Below are 23,457 nucleotides of genomic sequence, written 5' to 3'. Positions count from 1 at the left end.
CCAGTCCTGGTTTCTTAATACACCACACTAAGCATATTTCCTGTTCTTACAGACTGACACCTCTATTTCTCTTACAAAGCTTTTTATAAGAACACATTCCTGGTCCTTAGGTTAGTCAGCATTATCAATTCAACTATCTCTTCATATCACTTTCACCTCTAGCAAAGCAGACTTCCTCCATTTAAGGAAAAAAAAAGAGAAAGGGAAAAAATTCTACTGACCTTGAATAGTTGCCAGTGTACTGTTGCTCATCAGAGCTGGGCTGAGAGCACCACCTAGGGTTCCCGGATTGAGACTGAGTAAGGCACCTCTGAAAGACCAGAAGAGCAGACACATTATTATAACGTAGACACATGTGTCAATTCGACAACATACCCAGAGGGAAGAGAAAAAGGAAAATACAGGTGGGAAGTACACGGGAATATGTGTTATTCTTTTTATACTCTTTACATGGTGCTTCCAAATTACTGCTTTCCTTGATGCTCACTTATACAAAGCAAAGCATGGTTATGGTCCACACAAAATGTAAAACTTAGTCATTTTGACTCTTTGAGTTACTTTGTTCTCTTTTTTCCAAAACAAGAGAAAAAAATGACAGAGAAAGGAATATATTTACAAACTAATTCTTATTTTTTTGATGATATTATAAAATTGGGAATCCTATTATTATATATCTCTTATTTATGTTTAAGAATTAGAAAGCAGACAGTTGAGAGATTTATGGAAAAAGTGTAAGAATATGAGCCAGGAACTCTGTGCTTTTTCCCTGGCCCCATCACTCAGGTATAATCAGTGGCCTGGTGTTCAGTATCTTCATTTAGGGATAAAACTGTGATTTCCAGGGTGTTAAGAAACTCTAGTCCAACCACAATCAAAGTCCCTGTGCTACTACAGAGCAACCTATTTCAAAGAGATATGGCTTTAAAGGTTTTTTGTTTTCGCATTTAAGATAGTGTTGAAAAGTACTCCCTATGAGTAACTCTAGGGATGACCTCCGAGTTGTCTCTCAGGTGTAAACAAGGTAAGAAAGCGCCTTACCCAGCTGCAAACTGTGAGGGTGCCATCAGGCCTGGGTTCAGTCCTGCAGCAGCAGCCATGGCAGCAAGACTGGCATTTGCTGGCAGCTGGGCGGCTCCCTGGAGGGCGGCAGCTGCTGCTGTTTGCAGCCCTGATGCTGTCACCATGACCTGGCTGGCCCCAAGAGGAGCCGCCAGAGGAGCGGAGGTGGTCTGTGTCGTGCTGGTCTCACTGGCACTGGAGGCCTCAGAGGCGGAGGCTGAGGCAGACGGGGAGGGGCTCAGAGAGGGGGAGGTGACCGCTGAGGAGGCCGGAGGCGCCGTGGAGATCACGGTTGCAGTGTTGTTGGAGGTGGTATCTGTAGTGCCTGAAAGAGAATCACACTTGACAGTGACCTTCTGGAAAAGTTTTTGGAAGGATGGTTGCTTTATTCAGCCAAACTCTAGAATCAACTGAATAATCTACCATCTAGTAACATCTAAGTATGTCCTTTTCTATTAAACTAGTTCAGTGCTTCTATGGAAATTAACCGCAAAAACAAACATTTTAAGAACCAAAGCCATGAATCCTACTTTAAGAGGCAAGAGTAATAAAGTAACCATGAAACAGAGAACATGGCTTTCCAATTCCAATTTCCTATTAAAAATTTAAAAAAAAAAATCACAGAGGCTCTAACTATAGAACACAATTGCTCTGGAGAAGATATGTATAAGCAAAAAAATCTAAGCTTCTGAAAAGCATCTTCATTTAGAAATCTCCTTAGTCTCTTTATAAAAATCAAAACAAAATAATGAAATCAAGAAAAATATGTATATTTTACTAAAATAAATATTAATAACATTCACAGAAATAGTACAAAAATAACAAAAGGCATATGTCTAGAAGTATAAAAGACTTCAGAAATGATATAAGAACTAGACCAATCAAAATAAATCTTTCAAACCCATAAACATATTAGAAAAAAGATCTATATAAAAACTTTCTCTGTGATAAAATCTGTCACTAAGCTGGAGAAGACTCTCTTCTCTATTAACAGCTGTATTAAAAATTCAGTCAGTTTTGTTCTTTTAAAACCTATGTTGAAGTTTTTTTCTGACCTATACTAAGAACATCTAGAATTCAACTCTCATCATTTTACTGTGAAGAAACGTTTCTTCACATATCACAGAGCTAGGAGAAAATTAGATCCCATCTATTTCAGTACTGAATTCTACTTTCTCCGTGTCCTATTACGTTACACAAAAGTGCTATGTAGTCCTTGAATGATTCAGGTAAACATACCTTTCTTACTGTTAACTGAAAAAGGAGGATTTACTTACTCTTCTTTCTGCCCTTCTCAAAAATATAAGATGATTTCCTCTTCACTCTTGCTGTCCATAAGTACAAATTACATCTTTGTGGATACTATTAATCACAATATCATCATTCAGTTCTAAATCTATCAAATCAATTTATGTCACTGGGCTATTGATGCTATGCTCGTTCTTATGTTTGGCAGATTCATACACTTTTTCACTTTTTGACACTCTTCTCCTAAGACCTGCACACTGTTCTATAGAAAGGTAAACATCTTTTCTCATTTCTTTTCTACTGCTAGTAAATTTCAATCTTCTCTTGACCAATTTCTCACCTTATCTAACTTGATTTCACTTATGGGCACTACTTTCTTTTCAAAGTTCTGAGATGAAATCGCCCATATCTTGAGGTCAAAAGCTTAAAGTAGCGTTCACTTCATGCTTTCTTCACTCGCCATTGCCATCTTTAGACTACTCAGCATCAATTTCTTAAAGTCCCACATGTATACAAAGAAAATCCCAATAATTTCATCAGTGAATTTAAGCTAGGCTAAGAGACAATGACTCCAGAAACCACTCAAAGTTATTTTTTCTGGTTTTATCTTCCAACCACTTCCCAGGTGGCACAATGGTAAAAAATGTGCCTGCCAAAGAGACACAATCTAACAATGCCAATCTCCAATGACACACAGGGGACTCGGGTTTGATCCCTGGGTTGAGAAGATCCCCTGGAGGAGGAAACTGCAACCTGCTTCAGTGTTCTTGCCTGGGAAATCCCATGGACAAAGATGGGCTACAGTCCACAGGGTCTCAAAGAGCCAGACAACTAAGCAACTACCCATACACTCATGCATCCTCCAGTCACATTCTAAGTGTCTTCACCATGAATGTCATGAGCAATAGAGTACAGTAACTTAGTAAGATCTTCAAATTACTTCTCCCAGTCAGTACATACATTTTAATCAACATGTATCTTTTATCTATATTCTTAGCAATTCAATTACTTGGGCAATTTTGATCAGGGAATTGATGTTTGCTGAGCTTCAATGTCCTCAACAACAAAATAAGATGCCATCATCCACCTCACAAGGTTAGTAGAAAGTTATCTACAAGAATACATAGTGTTTGGCATAACCTCTTGCTTCCCATCTCATCTTTTCTAATTAAAATAAAAAAAATTATTGTAATTGGTTTAAATATTGCTCAGGTGTATAGCAAAGTAATTCAGTTATACATATGTCTATATCTACACATACATTCTCCTCCATTCTTTTCCATTACAGGTTATTACAGGATATTGAATATAGTTCCCTGAACTACACAGTAAATCCTTGTTGTTCACTGATTTTATATATGGTAGTTAGTATCTGTTAATCCCTATCTCTGTATTGTTATAATTTTAGTACACGTACTGCCAAGGTGAGTACCCATTTCATCTTTTTTAAAAAATGGATTTAGAGAGATAAAATTTATATGCCATAAAACTGACCCAATTTAAGTATAAAATTCAATGGTTTTTAATATATTGACAGAGTGGTACAGCCATCACCCCCATATAGTTTATGACTGAAAAAGATCCCTAGTGCCTATCTGTAGATACACTTGTTCCCACCTACAGCCTCCAGTCATCTGCTTTTTTGATCTGTAGATTTACCTTTCCCAGACACGTCATATAAATGAATCATTTGATTTGTAGTCTTTTGCATCTAGCTTCCTTCAGTTAGCAAGCTGTTTTCAAGGTTTATCCATGTTGTAGTAGGAATCAATACTTCCTTCTAGCTGAGAAGTACCCCACTGCACGGATAGACCACATGATGTTTAATTCATTCACCACTTGGTGGGTAATGGCTTGTTTCCAGTTTTTGATTATTACGAATAATGCTGCTATGATCATTGTGTAAAAGTTTTTGTGGAAACATTTGCTGTTCTCTTGGGGGAATTATTGGGTAGGATGGTAAATTAATGATTAACTTTTAAAGACACTGCCAAAGTATTTTCCAAAGTGGCCATATCATTTTACATTTCCACCAACAATGCATGAAGATTCCAGTTTCTCCACATATTGAAGACCTATTTATTTTTGGTCTTTCTGATTATAGCCATTCTAGTATTAAGTAGTATCTCATTATGATTTTAAATGTGCATTTCTCTGAGTAATAATGTTGAACATCTTTTCATGTGCTTATTAGTCATTTCTATATCTTCTTTGATATAATGTGTCAGTTCAGTTCAGCTGCTCAGTTGTGTCCAACTCTTTGTGAGCCCATGGACTGCAAAGGCTTCCCTGTCTATCACCAATCCTCAGAGTTTACTCAAACTCATGTCCATCGAGTTGGTGATGCCATCCAACCATCTCATCCTCTGTCATCCCCTTCTCTTCCCACCTTCAATCTTTCCCAGGATCAGTGTCTTTTCCAAGGAGTCAGTTCTTTGAATCAGGTGGCCAAAGTATTGAAGTTTCAGCGTCAGCATCAGTCCTTCCAATGTATATTCAGGACTGATTTCCTTTAGGATTGACTGGTTGGATCTCCTTGCAGTCCAAGGGACTCTCAAGAGTCTTCTCCAACACCACAGTTCAAAAGCATCAATTCTTCGGTGCTCAGCTTTCTTTATAGTACAACTCTCAAATCCATACATGACCACTAGAAAAACCATAGTCTTTTGACTAGATGGACCTTTGTTGACAAAGTAATGTCTCTGCTTTTTAATATGCTGTCCAGGTTGGTCATAACTTTCCTTCCAAGGAGTAAGCATCTTTTAATTTCATGGTTGCAGTCACCATCTGCAGTGATTTTGGAGCCCCCCAAAATAAAATCTGTCACTGTTACCACTATTTCCCCATCTATTTGTCATGAAGTGATGGGACTGGATGCCATGACCTTAGTTTTCTGAATGCCGAGTTTTAAGCCAATTTTTTCACTCTCCTCTTTCACTTTCATCAAGAGTCTTTTTAGTTCTTCTTTGCTTTCTGACATAAGGGTGGTTTCTTAATATATATTAAGATATGCATTAAGAAGGCATATCTGAGGTTATTGATATTTCTCCAAACAATCTTGATTCCAGCTTCTGCTTCATCCAGTCTAGCATTTCTCATGATGTACTCTGCATATAAGTTAAATAAGCAGGGTGACAATATACAGCCTTGATGTACTCCTTTCCCGATTTGGAACCAGTCTGTTGTTCCATGTCCAATTCTAACTCTTGCTTCTTGACTTGCATACAGATTTCTCAGGAGGCAGGTCAGGTGGCCTGGTGTTCCCATCTTGTGAAGGATTTTCCACAGTTTGTTGTGATCCACACAGTCAAAGGCTTTGGTGTAGTCAGTAAAGCAGAAGTAGATGTTTTTCTGGAACTCTCTTTGTTTTTTTGATGATCCAGAAGATGTTGGCAATTTGATCTCTGGTTCTTCTGCCTTTTCTAAGCCCAGCTTGAACATCTGGAAGTTCACTGTTCATATACTGTTGAAGCCTGGCTTGGAGAATTTTGAGCATTACTTTGCTAGGGTGTGAGATGAGTGCAATTGTGCGATAGTCTGAGCATTCTTTGGGATTGCCTTTCTTTGGGATTGGAAGGAAAATGGACCTTTTCCAGTCCTGTGGCCACTGCTGAGTTTTCCAGATTTGCTGGCATATTGAGTGCAGCACTTTCACAGCATCATCTTTTAGGATTTGAAATAGCTCAACTGGAATTCCATCACCTCCACCAACTTTGTTCACAGTGATGCTTCCTACGGCCCACTTGACTTCACATTCCAGATGTCTGGTTCTAGGTGGGTAATCACACCATCGTGGTTATCTCGGTCATGAAGATCTTTTTCGTATAGTTCTTCTGTGTATTCTTGCCACCACTTCTTAATATCTTCTGCTTCTGTTAGGTCCATACCATTTCTGTCCCTTATAATGTATATTAAATATAATATAATGTACATTAGATACAATGTTATTATATATTAAGATCTTCTGCCCCTTTAAAAAACCAAGTTGCTTATATACTTACTATTGAGTTTTTAAAAAATTATTTATGTATTTATTTAGGCTGCTTTGCGTGGGCTTTCTCTAGTTGCAGCAAGGGGATGCTACTGCTCCTTGCAGAGCACAGGCTTCAGGAGCTGTGGCTGAGTTCAGCAGGCTCACTGTGGTGGCTTCTCCTGCTGCAGGGCACAGGCTTCAGGAGCTGTGGCTGAGTTCAGCAGGCTCACTGTGGTGGCTTCTCCTGCTGCAGGGCACAGGCTTCAGGAGCTGTGGCTGAGTTCAGCAGGCTCACTGTGGTGGCTTCTCCTGCTGCAGGGCACAGGCTTCAGGAGCTGTGGCTGAGTTCAGCAGGCTCACTGTGGTGGCTTCTCCTGCTGCAGGGCACAGGCTTCAGGAGCTGTGGCTGAGTTCAGCAGGCTCACTGTGGTGGCTTCTCCTGTTGCTGGGCACAGGCTTCAGGAGCTGTGGCTCTTGGGCTCTTATGAGTGCAGGCTCTGTAGTTGTGGTGCACAGGCTTGGTTGCTCTGAGGCATGTGGGATCCTCCTAGACCAGGGGTTGAACCCATGTCCCTTGCACTGGCAGGCAGATTCTTATCCATTGCACCAGGAAAGATAGTCCCTTACTATTGAGTTCTAAGAATTTTTTTTTTTTTTGCTGAGTGAACTCCCTGGGAATTTTATACATATAGGATGATGAAGAAAAAAAGACAGTTTTAACTTCTCCCCTTTCAAACTGGATGTTTAAAATTTTTTTCCATTGTTAAGCTGGCTATAACTAGACCAATTAGAAATCTGTTAGAACAAACATTCTTCCTTTGTTCCCAATGTTAGGGGGGAAAACATTCAGTCCTTCCCATTTAAGATGCTGTAGGTTTTTCAGTTGATGCTCTTTATCAGGTTAGGAAGCCTTCTTCTATTCCAGGTTTTTTTAACCATGAATGGGTGTTGGATTTTGTCAAATGCTTTTTCTGTATCTAGTAAGATGATCATGAGAATTTGGTCTTCTATTACTATGGTGTATTACATTAATTTATGTTCAATTATTAAGCCAACTTTTTATTCCTGGGATAACTCCTTGGTCATGTATAATCTTTTTTATATGTTGCTTATGACTTGTTAAGATTTTGTTGAGGACTTCTGTGTACATTTTCATGAGTGATATGGGTTTATAATCTTTTTCTTACGGTATCTTTGTTTGGCTTTAACATCAAGGTAATATTGGCTTCCTTCAATGAGTTGTTCCTCCTCTATCTTCTGGAGGAGACTGCTAAAGATTAACTCTTACTTTTTCCTAAAATATCTGATAGAATTCACTGTTACAGCCATCTGAGTTTAGGCACTTCTTTTTGGTCCATTTACTTGTTTTAGGTGTTTTAAAGGTTTTCTATTTCTTGCTGAGTCAGTTTTGGTAATTCGTGTCTTCCTCAAAATTTGTTCATTTCATCTAAGTCACCTAATTTTGGGGGGCATAAGTTGTTTATAATATTCTGGCATGCTGCATAATGCAGCAATTCAACTCCTAAATATCTACCCTAGAGAAATGAAAACATATAACCACATTAAAACTTGTAAATGCATACTCATATCAACAGTATTGAAATGGCCCCAAACTGTACATAACTCAAATGTCCATCTACTCGTATAATAAACAGAATATGGTATATCCACACAATGAAATACCACTCAATCATTAAAAGGAATGAAGTTCCAACATTACTCTGCAACATGGATAAACCTTGGAAATAGGTCATATTATATGACTCCATTTATATTTGTCTGAGACAGGCAAATCCATAGAGACAGAGTAGACTAGTCATTGCCATGGATACTGGAGGAGTGAACAGGGAGAGACTGAAAATAGCTATGGGGTTGCATATGGTTTACTATGAAACATTATTTTGGAATAAGAATTTGAGGCAGAGCATGTTTAGTTGAGATTATTAAGGGCTGCGGAATTTTTACAAGTTCTTAAAGACACATAAGAATAGGTATCTTTCTGGAGCAGAACAGTCATGATCATTCATTTTCTATTCTAGAAAAGTTTACCAGAAATATTGAATTTAACTCAGGAACACAATGAAAAGAAGTTAAATTAACCAATCATGAGGACCCCAAGGAGAAAATCTTTAGAAAGAAAGTAGAGTGCATTAGATAAACTATAAGATATTGAATGACTTTCATAAATAATGAGTGAAAGAATATGCTACTTTTGTCAACAGAAAAAAAGAAACGCAATATAGAAATGTCAGAGCAAAAGAGGCTATAATAAGAAAGTTATGGTCGAAACAGGAATAAAACTAAAACAGGACATGATTTTGAGCTGACAAGAGGAAGAAAACAAAATCCATTTGACATCCGACTCTTGTAATCTTCTCTTTCAAGGAGCAGGGTTTAAGTGCCAGAAGATTACATTTTTTTTTACCCTATCATGGGATGGCTTTGAACAATATTTATGCAAATTTAATACTATTGTGGGCTTCCCTGCTGGCTCAGTTGTAACGAATCCACCTGCAATGCAGTAGAGGCGGGTTTGATCCCCGGGTAGAGAAGATCCCTTGGAAAAGGAAATGGCAACCGATTCCAGTATTTTTACCTGGGAAATCCCATGAACACAGGTGCCTGGTGGGCTACAGTCCATTGGGTTGCAAAGAGCCAGACAAGACTGAGCGACTAAACCGTTCCAATATTATCATACTCACTTTCTATTGCTATTAAACAAAGTACTACAAACTTAGCAACATAAAACAACATACATTTACTATCTTATAGTTTCTGTGGGTCAGGTGTGCAAGCACAGCCTAGATGGTCCTCTGCAAGGCCACAATAAAGGTACCAGCCAAACTGTTCCATTTTGTTGGCATAACTGGGGAAGAGTATGTTGCCAAGCTCACCTGGATTGTTGGAAAAAATCATTTGGCAGAATTTGCTTGCTGCTCTAGACTAAATGCCCAGCTTCTTTCTGGCTGTTGCGTAAAGGTCAACCTCAATGTTAGAGGTCACCCCCAGTTACCTGACTGGTGAGGTGGGTCTCTAGAGTAAGGCTGCTAACAAGACAGAGTCACAAAAGCATGAACACTATGAGACAGACACCATGGTGGGGGCTCACCTTAGACTTTGTCAGAGTTATAAATTCTGATTGCTAATTTAATGTTTTGCTTTTGACAGTTAGAGTAAGGATAGCAAACTTACCCTTATACCATAATAAGAATTAGAGGAACATGAGAAACTGTTTTAAGTGTGAGAAGATAAGCAGCACAGTGCTGTGATCCCTGAAGAAAGAGAAACAAATGACGTGGGCCCTGTATTTGGAAGCACCTCTGTTTGCTTCTTTTGGGCGGCACTGGGTCCTCACCACTCTGCACGAGTGTTCTCCGGCTGCGGTGAGCGGGGCTGCCCTTTGCTAGGGTGCGTGGGCCCCTCGCTGTGGCGGCCTCGCCCGCTGTGGAGCGCGGGGCCCCTCGCTGTGGCGGCCTCCCCTGCTGAGGAGCGCGGGCCCCTCGCTGTGGCGGCCTCCCCTGCTGTGGAGCGCGGGCCCCTCGCTGTGGCGGCCTCCCCTGCTGAGGAGGGAGCGCGGGCCCCTCGCTGTGGCGGCCTCCCCTGCTGAGGAGGGAGCGCGGGCCCCTCGCTGTGGCGGCCTCCCCTGCTGAGGAGGGAGCGCGGGCCCCTCGCTGTGGCGGCCTCCCCTGCTGTGGAGGGAGCGCGGGCCCCTCGCTGTGGCGGCCTCCCCTGCTGTGGAGGGAGCGCGGGCCCCTCGCTGTGGCGGCCTCCCCTGCTGTGGAGGGAGCGCGGGCCCCTCGCTGTGGCGGCCTCCCCTGCTGTGGAGGGAGCGCGGGCCCCTCGCTGTGGCGGCCTCCCCTGCTGTGGAGGGAGCGCGGGCCCCTCGCTGTGGCGGCCTCCCCTGCTGTGGAGGGAGCGCGGGCCCCTCGCTGTGGCGGCCTCCCCTGCTGTGGAGGGAGCGCGGGCCCCTCGCTGTGGCGGCCTCCCCTGCTGTGGAGGGAGCGCGGGCCCCTCGCTGTGGCGGCCTCCCCTGCTGTGGAGGGAGCGCGGGCCCCTCGCTGTGGCGGCCTCCCCTGCTGTGGAGGGAGCGCGGGCCCCTCGCTGTGGCGGCCTCCCCTGCTGTGGAGGGAGCGCGGGCCCCTCGCTGTGGCGGCCTCCCCTGCTGTGGAGGGAGCGCGGGCCCCTCGCTGTGGCGGCCTCCCCTGCTGTGGAGGGAGCGCGGGCCCCTCGCTGTGGCGGCCTCCCCTGCTGTGGAGGGAGCGCGGGCCCCTCGCTGTGGCGGCCTCCCCTGCTGTGGAGGGAGCGCGGGCCCCTCGCTGTGGCGGCCTCCCCTGCTGTGGAGGGAGCGCGGGCCCCTCGCTGTGGCGGCCTCCCCTGCTGTGGAGGGAGCGCGGGCCCCTCGCTGTGGCGGCCTCCCCTGCTGTGGAGGGAGCGCGGGCCCCTCGCTGTGGCGGCCTCCCCTGCTGTGGAGGGAGCGCGGGCCCCTCGCTGTGGCGGCCTCCCCTGCTGTGGAGGGAGCGCGGGCCCCTCGCTGTGGCGGCCTCCCCTGCTGTGGAGGGAGCGCGGGCCCCTCGCTGTGGCGGCCTCCCCTGCTGTGGAGGGAGCGCGGGCCCCTCGCTGTGGCGGCCTCCCCTGCTGTGGAGGGAGCGCGGGCCCCTCGCTGTGGCGGCCTCCCCTGCTGTGGAGGGAGCGCGGGCCCCTCGCTGTGGCGGCCTCCCCTGCTGTGGAGGGAGCGCGGGCCCCTCGCTGTGGCGGCCTCCCCTGCTGTGGAGGGAGCGCGGGCCCCTCGCTGTGGCGGCCTCCCCTGCTGTGGAGGGAGCGCGGGCCCCTCGCTGTGGCGGCCTCCCCTGCTGTGGAGGGAGCGCGGGCCCCTCGCTGTGGCGGCCTCCCCTGCTGTGGAGGGAGCGCGGGCCCCTCGCTGTGGCGGCCTCCCCTGCTGTGGAGGGAGCGCGGGCCCCTCGCTGTGGCGGCCTCCCCTGCTGTGGAGGGAGCGCGGGCCCCTCGCTGTGGCGGCCTCCCCTGCTGTGGAGGGAGCGCGGGCCCCTCGCTGTGGCGGCCTCCCCTGCTGTGGAGGGAGCGCGGGCCCCTCGCTGTGGCGGCCTCCCCTGCTGTGGAGGGAGCGCGGGCCCCTCGCTGTGGCGGCCTCCCCTGCTGTGGAGGGAGCGCGGGCCCCTCGCTGTGGCGGCCTCCCCTGCTGTGGAGGGAGCGCGGGCCCCTCGCTGTGGCGGCCTCCCCTGCTGTGGAGGGAGCGCGGGCCCCTCGCTGTGGCGGCCTCCCCTGCTGTGGAGGGAGCGCGGGCCCCTCGCTGTGGCGGCCTCCCCTGCTGTGGAGGGAGCGCGGGCCCCTCGCTGTGGCGGCCTCCCCTGCTGTGGAGGGAGCGCGGGCCCCTCGCTGTGGCGGCCTCCCCTGCTGTGGAGGGAGCGCGGGCCCCTCGCTGTGGCGGCCTCCCCTGCTGTGGAGGGAGCGCGGGCCCCTCGCTGTGGCGGCCTCCCCTGCTGTGGAGGGAGCGCGGGCCCCTCGCTGTGGCGGCCTCCCCTGCTGTGGAGGGAGCGCGGGCCCCTCGCTGTGGCGGCCTCCCCTGCTGTGGAGGGAGCGCGGGCCCCTCGCTGTGGCGGCCTCCCCTGCTGTGGAGGGAGCGCGGGCCCCTCGCTGTGGCGGCCTCCCCTGCTGTGGAGGGAGCGCGGGCCCCTCGCTGTGGCGGCCTCCCCTGCTGTGGAGGGAGCGCGGGCCCCTCGCTGTGGCGGCCTCCCCTGCTGTGGAGGGAGCGCGGGCCCCTCGCTGTGGCGGCCTCCCCTGCTGTGGAGGGAGCGCGGGCCCCTCGCTGTGGCGGCCTCCCCTGCTGTGGAGGGAGCGCGGGCCCCTCGCTGTGGCGGCCTCCCCTGCTGTGGAGGGAGCGCGGGCCCCTCGCTGTGGCGGCCTCCCCTGCTGTGGAGGGAGCGCGGGCCCCTCGCTGTGGCGGCCTCCCCTGCTGTGGAGGGAGCGCGGGCCCCTCGCTGTGGCGGCCTCCCCTGCTGTGGAGGGAGCGCGGGCCCCTCGCTGTGGCGGCCTCCCCTGCTGTGGAGGGAGCGCGGGCCCCTCGCTGTGGCGGCCTCCCCTGCTGTGGAGGGAGCGCGGGCCCCTCGCTGTGGCGGCCTCCCCTGCTGTGGAGGGAGCGCGGGCCCCTCGCTGTGGCGGCCTCCCCTGCTGTGGAGGGAGCGCGGGCCCCTCGCTGTGGCGGCCTCCCCTGCTGTGGAGGGAGCGCGGGCCCCTCGCTGTGGCGGCCTCCCCTGCTGTGGAGGGAGCGCGGGCCCCTCGCTGTGGCGGCCTCCCCTGCTGTGGAGGGAGCGCGGGCCCCTCGCTGTGGCGGCCTCCCCTGCTGTGGAGGGAGCGCGGGCCCCTCGCTGTGGCGGCCTCCCCTGCTGTGGAGGGAGCGCGGGCCCCTCGCTGTGGCGGCCTCCCCTGCTGTGGAGGGAGCGCGGGCCCCTCGCTGTGGCGGCCTCCCCTGCTGTGGAGGGAGCGCGGGCCCCTCGCTGTGGCGGCCTCCCCTGCTGTGGAGGGAGCGCGGGCCCCTCGCTGTGGCGGCCTCCCCTGCTGTGGAGGGAGCGCGGGCCCCTCGCTGTGGCGGCCTCCCCTGCTGTGGAGGGAGCGCGGGCCCCTCGCTGTGGCGGCCTCCCCTGCTGTGGAGGGAGCGCGGGCCCCTCGCTGTGGCGGCCTCCCCTGCTGTGGAGGGAGCGCGGGCCCCTCGCTGTGGCGGCCTCCCCTGCTGTGGAGGGAGCGCGGGCCCCTCGCTGTGGCGGCCTCCCCTGCTGTGGAGGGAGCGCGGGCCCCTCGCTGTGGCGGCCTCCCCTGCTGTGGAGGGAGCGCGGGCCCCTCGCTGTGGCGGCCTCCCCTGCTGTGGAGGGAGCGCGGGCCCCTCGCTGTGGCGGCCTCCCCTGCTGTGAGCGCGGGCCCCTCGCTGTGGCGGCCTCCCCTGCTGTGGAGGGAGCGCGGGCCCCTCGCTGTGGCGGCCTCCCCTGCTGTGGAGGGAGCGCGGGCCCCTCGCTGTGGCGGCCTCCCCTGCTGTGGAGGGAGCGCGGGCCCCTCGCTGTGGCGGCCTCCCCTGCTGTGGAGGGAGCGCGGGCCCCTCGCTGTGGCGGCCTCCCCTGCTGTGGAGGGAGCGCGGGCCCCTCGCTGTGGCGGCCTCCCCTGCTGTGGAGGGAGCGCGGGCCCCTCGCTGTGGCGGCCTCCCCTGCTGTGGAGGGAGCGCGGGCCCCTCGCTGTGGCGGCCTCCCCTGCTGTGGAGGGAGCGCGGGCCCCTCGCTGTGGCGGCCTCCCCTGCTGTGGAGGGAGCGCGGGCCCCTCGCTGTGGCGGCCTCCCCTGCTGTGGAGGGAGCGCGGGCCCCTCGCTGTGGCGGCCTCCCCTGCTGTGGAGGGAGCGCGGGCCCCTCGCTGTGGCGGCCTCCCCTGCTGTGGAGGGAGCGCGGGCCCCTCGCTGTGGCGGCCTCCCCTGCTGTGGAGGGAGCGCGGGCCCCTCGCTGTGGCGGCCTCCCCTGCTGTGGAGGGAGCGCGGGCCCCTCGCTGTGGCGGCCTCCCCTGCTGTGGAGGGAGCGCGGGCCCCTCGCTGTGGCGGCCTCCCCTGCTGTGGAGGGAGCGCGGGCCCCTCGCTGTGGCGGCCTCCCCTGCTGTGGAGGGAGCGCGGGCCCCTCGCTGTGGCGGCCTCCCCTGCTGTGGAGGGAGCGCGGGCCCCTCGCTGTGGCGGCCTCCCCTGCTGTGGAGGGAGCGCGGGCCCCTCGCTGTGGCGGCCTCCCCTGCTGTGGAGGGAGCGCGGGCCCCTCGCTGTGGCGGCCTCCCCTGCTGTGGAGGGAGCGCGGGCCCCTCGCTGTGGCGGCCTCCCCTGCTGTGGAGGGAGCGCGGGCCCCTCGCTGTGGCGGCCTCCCCTGCTGTGGAGGGAGCGCGGGCCCCTCGCTGTGGCGGCCTCCCCTGCTGTGGAGGGAGCGCGGGCCCCTCGCTGTGGCGGCCTCCCCTGCTGTGGAGGGAGCGCGGGCCCCTCGCTGTGGCGGCCTCCCCTGCTGTGGAGGGAGCGCGGGCCCCTCGCTGTGGCGGCCTCCCCTGCTGTGGAGGGAGCGCGGGCCCCTCGCTGTGGCGGCCTCCCCTGCTGTGGAGGGAGCGCGGGCCCCTCGCTGTGGCGGCCTCCCCTGCTGTGGAGGGAGCGCGGGCCCCTCGCTGTGGCGGCCTCCCCTGCTGTGGAGGGAGCGCGGGCCCCTCGCTGTGGCGGCCTCCCCTGCTGTGGAGGGAGCGCGGGCCCCTCGCTGTGGCGGCCTCCCCTGCTGTGGAGGGAGCGCGGGCCCCTCGCTGTGGCGGCCTCCCCTGCTGTGGAGGGAGCGCGGGCCCCTCGCTGTGGCGGCCTCCCCTGCTGTGGAGGGAGCGCGGGCCCCTCGCTGTGGCGGCCTCCCCTGCTGTGGAGGGAGCGCGGGCCCCTCGCTGTGGCGGCCTCCCCTGCTGTGGAGGGAGCGCGGGCCCCTCGCTGTGGCGGCCTCCCCTGCTGTGGAGGGAGCGCGGGCCCCTCGCTGTGGCGGCCTCCCCTGCTGTGGAGGGAGCGCGGGCCCCTCGCTGTGGCGGCCTCCCCTGCTGTGGAGGGAGCGCGGGCCCCTCGCTGTGGCGGCCTCCCCTGCTGTGGAGGGAGCGCGGGCCCCTCGCTGTGGCGGCCTCCCCTGCTGTGGAGGGAGCGCGGGCCCCTCGCTGTGGCGGCCTCCCCTGCTGTGGAGGGAGCGCGGGCCCCTCGCTGTGGCGGCCTCCCCTGCTGTGGAGGGAGCGCGGGCCCCTCGCTGTGGCGGCCTCCCCTGCTGTGGAGGGAGCGCGGGCCCCTCGCTGTGGCGGCCTCCCCTGCTGTGGAGGGAGCGCGGGCCCCTCGCTGTGGCGGCCTCCCCTGCTGTGGAGGGAGCGCGGGCCCCTCGCTGTGGCGGCCTCCCCTGCTGTGGAGGGAGCGCGGGCCCCTCGCTGTGGCGGCCTCCCCTGCTGTGGAGGGAGCGCGGGCCCCTCGCTGTGGCGGCCTCCCCTGCTGTGGAGGGAGCGCGGGCCCCTCGCTGTGGCGGCCTCCCCTGCTGTGGAGGGAGCGCGGGCCCCTCGCTGTGGCGGCCTCCCCTGCTGTGGAGGGAGCGCGGGCCCCTCGCTGTGGCGGCCTCCCCTGCTGTGGAGGGAGCGCGGGCCCCTCGCTGTGGCGGCCTCCCCTGCTGTGGAGGGAGCGCGGGCCCCTCGCTGTGGCGGCCTCCCCTGCTGTGGAGGGAGCGCGGGCCCCTCGCTGTGGCGGCCTCCCCTGCTGTGGAGGGAGCGCGGGCCCCTCGCTGTGGCGGCCTCCCCTGCTGTGGAGGGAGCGCGGGCCCCTCGCTGTGGCGGCCTCCCCTGCTGTGGAGGGAGCGCGGGCCCCTCGCTGTGGCGGCCTCCCCTGCTGTGGAGGGAGCGCGGGCCCCTCGCTGTGGCGGCCTCCCCTGCTGTGGAGGGAGCGCGGGCCCCTCGCTGTGGCGGCCTCCCCTGCTGTGGAGGGAGCGCGGGCCCCTCGCTGTGGCGGCCTCCCCTGCTGTGGAGGGAGCGCGGGCCCCTCGCTGTGGCGGCCTCCCCTGCTGTGGAGGGAGCGCGGGCCCCTCGCTGTGGCGGCCTCCCCTGCTGTGGAGGGAGCGCGGGCCCCTCGCTGTGGCGGCCTCCCCTGCTGTGGAGGGAGCGCGGGCCCCTCGCTGTGGCGGCCTCCCCTGCTGTGGAGGGAGCGCGGGCCCCTCGCTGTGGCGGCCTCCCCTGCTGTGGAGGGAGCGCGGGCCCCTCGCTGTGGCGGCCTCCCCTGCTGTGGAGGGAGCGCGGGCCCCTCGCTGTGGCGGCCTCCCCTGCTGTGGAGGGAGCGCGGGCCCCTCGCTGTGGCGGCCTCCCCTGCTGTGGAGGGAGCGCGGGCCCCTCGCTGTGGCGGCCTCCCCTGCTGTGGAGGGAGCGCGGGCCCCTCGCTGTGGCGGCCTCCCCTGCTGTGGAGGGAGCGCGGGCCCCTCGCTGTGGCGGCCTCCCCTGCTGTGGAGGGAGCGCGGGCCCCTCGCTGTGGCGGCCTCCCCTGCTGTGGAGGGAGCGCGGGCCCCTCGCTGTGGCGGCCTCCCCTGCTGTGGAGGGAGCGCGGGCCCCTCGCTGTGGCGGCCTCCCCTGCTGTGGAGGGAGCGCGGGCCCCTCGCTGTGGCGGCCTCCCCTGCTGTGGAGGGAGCGCGGGCCCCTCGCTGTGGCGGCCTCCCCTGCTGTGGAGGGAGCGCGGGCCCCTCGCTGTGGCGGCCTCCCCTGCTGTGGAGGGAGCGCGGGCCCCTCGCTGTGGCGGCCTCCCCTGCTGTGGAGGGAGCGCGGGCCCCTCGCTGTGGCGGCCTCCCCTGCTGTGGAGGGAGCGCGGGCCCCTCGCTGTGGCGGCCTCCCCTGCTGTGGAGGGAGCGCGGGCCCCTCGCTGTGGCGGCCTCCCCTGCTGTGGAGGGAGCGCGGGCCCCTCGCTGTGGCGGCCTCCCCTGCTGTGGAGGGAGCGCGGGCCCCTCGCTGTGGCGGCCTCCCCTGCTGTGGAGGGAGCGCGGGCCCCTCGCTGTGGCGGCCTCCCCTGCTGTGGAGGGAGCGCGGGCCCCTCGCTGTGGCGGCCTCCCCTGCTGTGGAGGGAGCGCGGGCCCCTCGCTGTGGCGGCCTCCCCTGCTGTGGAGGGAGCGCGGGCCCCTCGCTGTGGCGGCCTCCCCTGCTGTGGAGGGAGCGCGGGCCCCTCGCTGTGGCGGCCTCCCCTGCTGTGGAGGGAGCGCGGGCCCCTCGCTGTGGCGGCCTCCCCTGCTGTGGAGCGCGGGCCCCTCGCTGTGGCGGCCTCGCCCGCTGAGGAGCGCGGGCCCCTCGCTGTGGCGGCCTCGCCCGCTGAGGAGCGCGGGCCCCTCGCTGTGGCGGCCTCGCCCGCTGAGGAGCGCGGGCCCCTCGCTGTGGCGGCCTCGCCCGCTGAGGAGCGCGGGCCCCTCGCTGTGGCGGCCTCGCCCGCTGAGGAGCGCGGGCCCCTCGCTGTGGCGGCCTCGCCCGCTGAGGAGCGCGGGCCCCTCGCTGTGGCGGCCTCGCCCGCTGAGGAGCGCGGGCCCCTCGCTGTGGCGGCCTCGCCCGCTGAGGAGCGCGGGCCCCTCGCTGTGGCGGCCTCGCCCGCTGAGGAGCGCGGGCCCCTCGCTGTGGCGGCCTCGCCCGCTGAGGAGCGCGGCCCCTCGCTGTGGCGGCCTCGCCCGCTGAGGAGCGCGGCCCCTCGCTGTGGCGGCCTCCCCTGCTGAGGAGCGCGGCCCCTCGCTGTGGCGGCCTCGCCCGCTGAGGAGCGCGGCCCCTCGCTGTGGCGGCCTCGCCCGCTGAGGAGCGCGGGCCCCTCGCTGTGGCGGCCTCGCCCGCTGAGGAGCGCGGGCCCCTCGCTGTGGCGGCCTCGCCCGCTGAGGAGCGCGGGCCCCTCGCTGTGGCGGCCTCCCCTGCTGAGGAGCGCGGGCTGAAGGCACAAGGGCTTTAGGCGCTGCAGAGCGCAGGCTCAGCAGTTGCTCTGCATCGGCAGGTGGGTTCTTAACCACTGCACCACCACGGAAGTCCCTGGAAGTGCTTTTCAAACCTCTGTGCCAGGGGAGGAAACCAAGTAGAGCCCAGCGATTTCACTGACTCAAGGAGACGAAAACTGCGGCTGAACGCCAAAATGGCCGGAGTCTGCAGGAGAGGGTAGTGGGAAGGAAGAAACCAGAAAAATCTCTCTAGAAATGTACAGCGGGGTTTCCTAGAATCTATAGTTGAATACTAAATTACACATGCACAGGGAAACACCATGAGTCCAAGCAGGGAGGATGTAAACCGAATGATCCTTGGAATTCGTGCAGGACAAGGAGATACTCCGTGTCTAACTACACAGAGAGGGGACGCTATTGAGTTGGGCATTCATTAGAGACCCCAGAAGGGTCACACCTGAAACTAGTGAAGGCTACTTTACGGCCAATCTAGTAAAGCTTAAAAAATAAATCGTGAAAGGGTCAAGCTAATCTGTAGTAATCTATCTGCCTGCCAAAACCAACTCAAAAACTCTTTAAAAGAAAACATCAAAATCCTGATGTATAATCCCCATCTCTTAAGAACAGGTAGATCTGTGAATATGATGCGGGATGCAATAACTACTCCTTTAACTGGATTATATCATATGACAAACATGAGAGGACTGATTACCTTATATTTATAAGATTCTCTGTAGCAGCTGACTGGATAGAGATTTTCATGTTGCTTTTGAAGAAGCTGCCATGTTTAAGGTCATGGAGCTAGGACTTGGGGTTAGCCTGTGGGATTTGAGTGATCTAGCTCACAGCCAGCCAAAAAGAAAAAAAAAAAGGGGGGGGGGGAACTTCAGTTCTATAACCATATGGATAGAATTCTGAAAACTAACGAACTTAGAAGATCTTGGTCGTCATATGAGGTCACAGCCCCAGCCAACATCTTAACTTCAGCCTGGTAAATCCCTGAGCAGAGGACTTAGCTCTAATCTATGCCTAAACTTCCAACCTATATGTGGGATAATAAATGAGTATTGATTTAGGCCACTAAGTTTTAGCAATTGTTATGCACCAACATAAAACTAATGGTTGTAAAAATGACAACAGTGTCTGCTCTTACCACTTCCCTCAGCTGGAATTTCTAGTCTGTGCAATACTGATCAATTGATGTGAAACAAAACCTATTTCACTGTTATAAAAGATGAAAAATGACTCTTAAGTATATGAAATGATGTTCAACTTTACATGATCAGAAAACTGAAATTTAAAGTACACTGAGAGAACCTCCCTGGTGGTCAGAGGTTAAGAATCCACCCGCCAGTATGGTGGATGTGGGTTCCATCTCTGGTCCAGAAGATTCCACAGGCCACAGGGGCAGCCACGTCCTTCTACCGCAACTACTGAGCCTGCGCAATACAACACCCTTGAACTGCAGCTGCTGAGCCCGCGTGTTCCAGAGCCCGTGCCCCGCTGCAAGGAGAAGTCCTTGCACCACAGCCAGAGAAAGCCATGCGCAGCAACGAAGACCCAGCACAGCCAAAAATAAAAAAGCAAAGTACACTGAGATACAACTTCTCACATGTCAGACTGGCAAAAATTAAAGAGTGCACAGGCTATGGGGAAGCTGGCCCTCTCATGCATTATTAGTGGGACTGAAAATAAGTACACTCCTTTTGGAAGGCAATTTGATAGTATCCAACAAAACTACATAGTTACCTTTTGACTCAGCAATTCTACAGTTTGAAATTTACCCTCAAGACACATTTCCAACAGTACAAAAATACTTATCCACATGGTTACTCCTGCAGCATGGTCAATAATTAAAAAATATTGGAAACAAATTCAATGTCCATACAACAGAAAAGGAGTTAAAATAAAATGTAGCGTATCCACATAATGGAGTACTCTGCCACAATGAAACAAAATAATGAAGATTTCCATGAACTAATGTGGAGTGATTTTTCAGAATATCTGTTAAGCCAAAAAAGGTCACCTAAGTACGCAGGAATGGCACAAGTGGGAATGGGATAGCAAGGATACAGAGAATTATGATAGAAAGGAATGACATTTTTCTAAGGAGAACTTTTTGTATAGTCTTGACTTATAAAACAGTTAATATCTCATATTCTTTAAAAAAAATCACAAGGATGGAAGGATAAACACTAATTTATATGAACAAAAAATAAATTAAATGGAATTTCAAATGAATAACGTAAATATACTGAAGGGCATATAAGAACTAACCCAGATAACTTTTGAACACAGTATTTGGACGTCATGTCTTTAGGCTTAAGACAAGAACTCTAAACTGAACTGAATTAGTTGGTCTTTTCAGAGGCATGGGTTAGCAATTTTGAAATTCCTTTCTTTTCACTATAGGATTGTGCAATTAAGTAACTTATAACTGTTGATAATGGGAGCCAGGTTATTGTCACTGAGTTAAAATATGGAAAGAGATTAGGATAGAAAACAATGAACTAGAGGGTATTGGATTGGAACTGGAGATATCAGTATGAATTTGGGGGTTTTAAGGAGGCTGATTCTAGGCAAGAGGCAGAGAAACTTTAAGATGAGGCTGAACATCATGTGTGCCAAAAAAATCAGCAAGTACTCAAAGAATGCTAGGGACATGTCAAAAGGGCACAGAAGCCACTCTGAAGTAGTTCCCTTTGGCTAAATCTGGAAAATCTGAATAATAAATAAAAAGTGATAGTAGGATTGTAACCTATTGAATGCAGAAAGAATTTCCGAGTCCACACTGATACAGATAGATACATAGAGGAAAAGGAAAAGTTCATCCTTAGAGTTGAAAGCCAACTAATAAATTTAAAAGAAATGATGAAACTATATGAGAGTCAGAATAACATAGATTCAGGCAAAAATCATCAATAGACACTAGTGTATAAACATCTGAGGAACAGGATTTTTGCAGTCTCAAACTCCTCATAAGATACTAACTGTAAAGAGTAAAATAACTATACAATGTTATTACATTAACAATATACAGTAACTATACAATGAAAAAATCTGGCAGATACCACCTTAATGAAATTACCAAAGTTAATAACACTGGGACTAATCAACAGCACGCGTCTCCACATAATGCACAAAGAGGGACTCAACATCACTTCTGTGGGATTCCTGCCCAAAGTACATAATCTGAATCTAACCATGACAAAACATCAGGTAAACCCAAATCAAGGGACATTCTACAAGATAACTAACTATACTCTTCAAAAATATCAATGCCACAAAACACAAAGATTCAAATTGTCCCAAACCAAATGAAACTAAAGAGACACAACAATCGAGTGTGATACATGACCTCAGATTCTCTTTTGCTGTAAGGAATATTACTGCTCCAACTGGCAAAATCTGAATGGGAGCTATTTACTGGATAATAGTAACTGAGTCAATGTTAATAACCTGATGTTTTGTAACTACTCTGGTTATATATAGAATTTCTTGCTTATTAAAAAATATATAGTAAAGTATTAGGGGTACAAGGGGCATATCTGTAATTTGCTCTTAAAAACAGTTCAGGAGAAAAAAAACAGTTCAGAAAAAAAACCACATACACAAACACAGGAAGAGAAACACACAGAAAGGGGAAAAGGAAGAGAGGAAGCAAATACAGTAAAATTTTAATATTTGGAAAATGTAAGGAAGAGATTTGGGATTTCTTTAAACTATTCTTATAACTTTTCTATACATCTGAAATGATGTTAAAAAAATTAAAGAAAAAGCTGTATGCACAAAAGTGTTCATTATAGTATTCATAATAGTGAAAACTTCATTCATTTAATAATTACTGGGCATCTTACACTCTAGGTGGTGTGCTGGACATGAGAAATACAATAGTGAACAAGCAAGGCTAGTTATGTGGCTTACAGACTTGAGAAGTTTCCTGGGATTTAATATTTGCAGGGCTCAAACTGGAAAAGTTGGCTACCTTCTATAGAACTTAACCATGATGTCAGCATATAGAAATGTTTATGAAATTACAGTACGATCATTTGATATTAAGACAAATCAAAACTAGAAAAGTAAAGACTACAGTAACAGAGGAAGATGTTAAAAGATATTAAGTTAAAAAAAAAGCAGGATACACTGTAAATACTATTAGAATTGTACATCTATGTACACATAAAAAAAGATATAAAAACAGTACTCATGATGACTGTCTTTCCTATTTGAATTTCCCATGCTAAAAATTTTAATGATTAAAGAAAAATTTCATTCCAACAGTTACTAACACTTCAGAAGACTGTCATAATTAAATGTACATAAATGGGCCAAGTAATTGAGTTTAAGAGAATTTGATTAGTCAGTTAAGATCACCAAAAATTTTTTTTTTAATTTCCAGCTAGTTTCAAGTATGTATATCTTCTTAAAATTACCTTTTGCTTCAGATTTGTGCCATTTAAGAAATGCCATTTAATGTGCCATTTTATGAAATCTGCAAAGCTACTTGTTCTTAATGTCTGAACTATTATGATTTTTTTTTTTCAATAGAAGCATATCTTTAAACCTAATGTAATATGACTTATAATTTGTTTGGAAGGTAAAGTACACAATTTACCAGTTAATGCAGTTAGGGTAGACAGTAACTGCCGCAGAGGCAGGAATTTCATGTTCCTGGTGACCAACACAATAGCAACCGATCACCAACAGTTTGCATATTAAGCTAAGGTGCTGAATACGATACACTCTGGAACACAAGTTTTTAATTTACCTCTAAGACATCCAGAAATGCCAAGCCTTCGTAAGGTGAGAGCTGATGAGGTTTGTCATTTATAAACCTTGTATTTTACTAAAAACTGAGTATGTTTATTTTGTGAGAGGAAAAGTTTATAGCTTTCACCGAATTTTCAAAGAGGTCAAAGGCCCAAAAGTTATCAAAGGTACTGCTCTGAATAAACAATATTATGAAATTTTCTAACTTAGAAATTTAATAACTACATAAAACCATTTAATCCAATTTTTACATCATGGTTAAGTCACTTAAAATATGAGTGGAAAAAAATCAAATTTCCCAACTTCAGGTTAAATTTAAGCTTGATTATGAAAGATCATAAATCTATCCAATGATTTACTAGCATATATATCAACCTGGTGAATAACTAGAGAATGTCTTCTGCAATATGTATCACTAAGAAACTTCTGATGACAATACTAATTTATTTTAGATGTATCTGGAAAATGTGCCATTTAACAGAAAATATTTATTCATTTTTACCATGAATGTGTCAAACACTAAGCTAGGCACTGACATTTCAGAAATGATAGTCACATCTTTTGAGATGTACAAAGTCTATTGGAAAATAAAGAAGTATAAAAATTGTTTATAATATAGGCAGGTGGAAATAATTTCCTGGAGTAACTAAGCAGTATACATCCAAGAAGAACTGATATCTAAGCTGGAGTAGTTTCATCACTAACAGAAAGAAGTGAAGGCTAGGATGGACATTTTACACTGTGGGATGTTTACAAAGGTACGGAGGATCCTTCCTGTGTTTTGAGGATAGGATGGAGAAAAGATGAGTGGAAGATAAGCTCCAGACTGTAAACAGTTTATGAATTCATGTTGAATTTGGATGTTTTCCTGAATGCAAAAAGATGAACCTATTACACATTTTTAAGGGGAGGAGAAGTTAGTTGGAAAAAAAGTAACTCTGGGCCTTCCCT

The 23,457-nt window shown here is 52.0% G+C and overlaps 1 protein-coding gene across 4 annotated transcripts in view; it reads right to left on the bottom strand.

The window, feature by feature from the left end:
- POU2F1 (POU class 2 homeobox 1) overlaps positions 1-23,457 on the bottom strand; it is a 205,293-nt gene that overhangs the window by 12,508 nt on the left and 169,328 nt on the right. For all 4 annotated transcript variants that reach the window (XM_061120175.1, XM_061120176.1, XM_061120177.1 and 1 more), the window contains exons 14-15: positions 1,039-1,384; positions 222-310 (exon numbers count right to left, since the gene is read on the bottom strand). In XM_061120175.1, the coding sequence (XP_060976158.1) occupies positions 222-310; positions 1,039-1,384 (435 nt within the window). The remainder of the gene's footprint in view (positions 1-221; positions 311-1,038; positions 1,385-23,457) is intronic.

This window comes from Dama dama, chromosome 20 (genome assembly GCF_033118175.1).
Source record: "Dama dama isolate Ldn47 chromosome 20, ASM3311817v1, whole genome shotgun sequence".
Classification (NCBI taxonomy): domain Eukaryota; kingdom Metazoa; phylum Chordata; class Mammalia; order Artiodactyla; family Cervidae; genus Dama; species Dama dama.
This window is presented reverse-complemented; position numbering and strand designations above follow the sequence as displayed.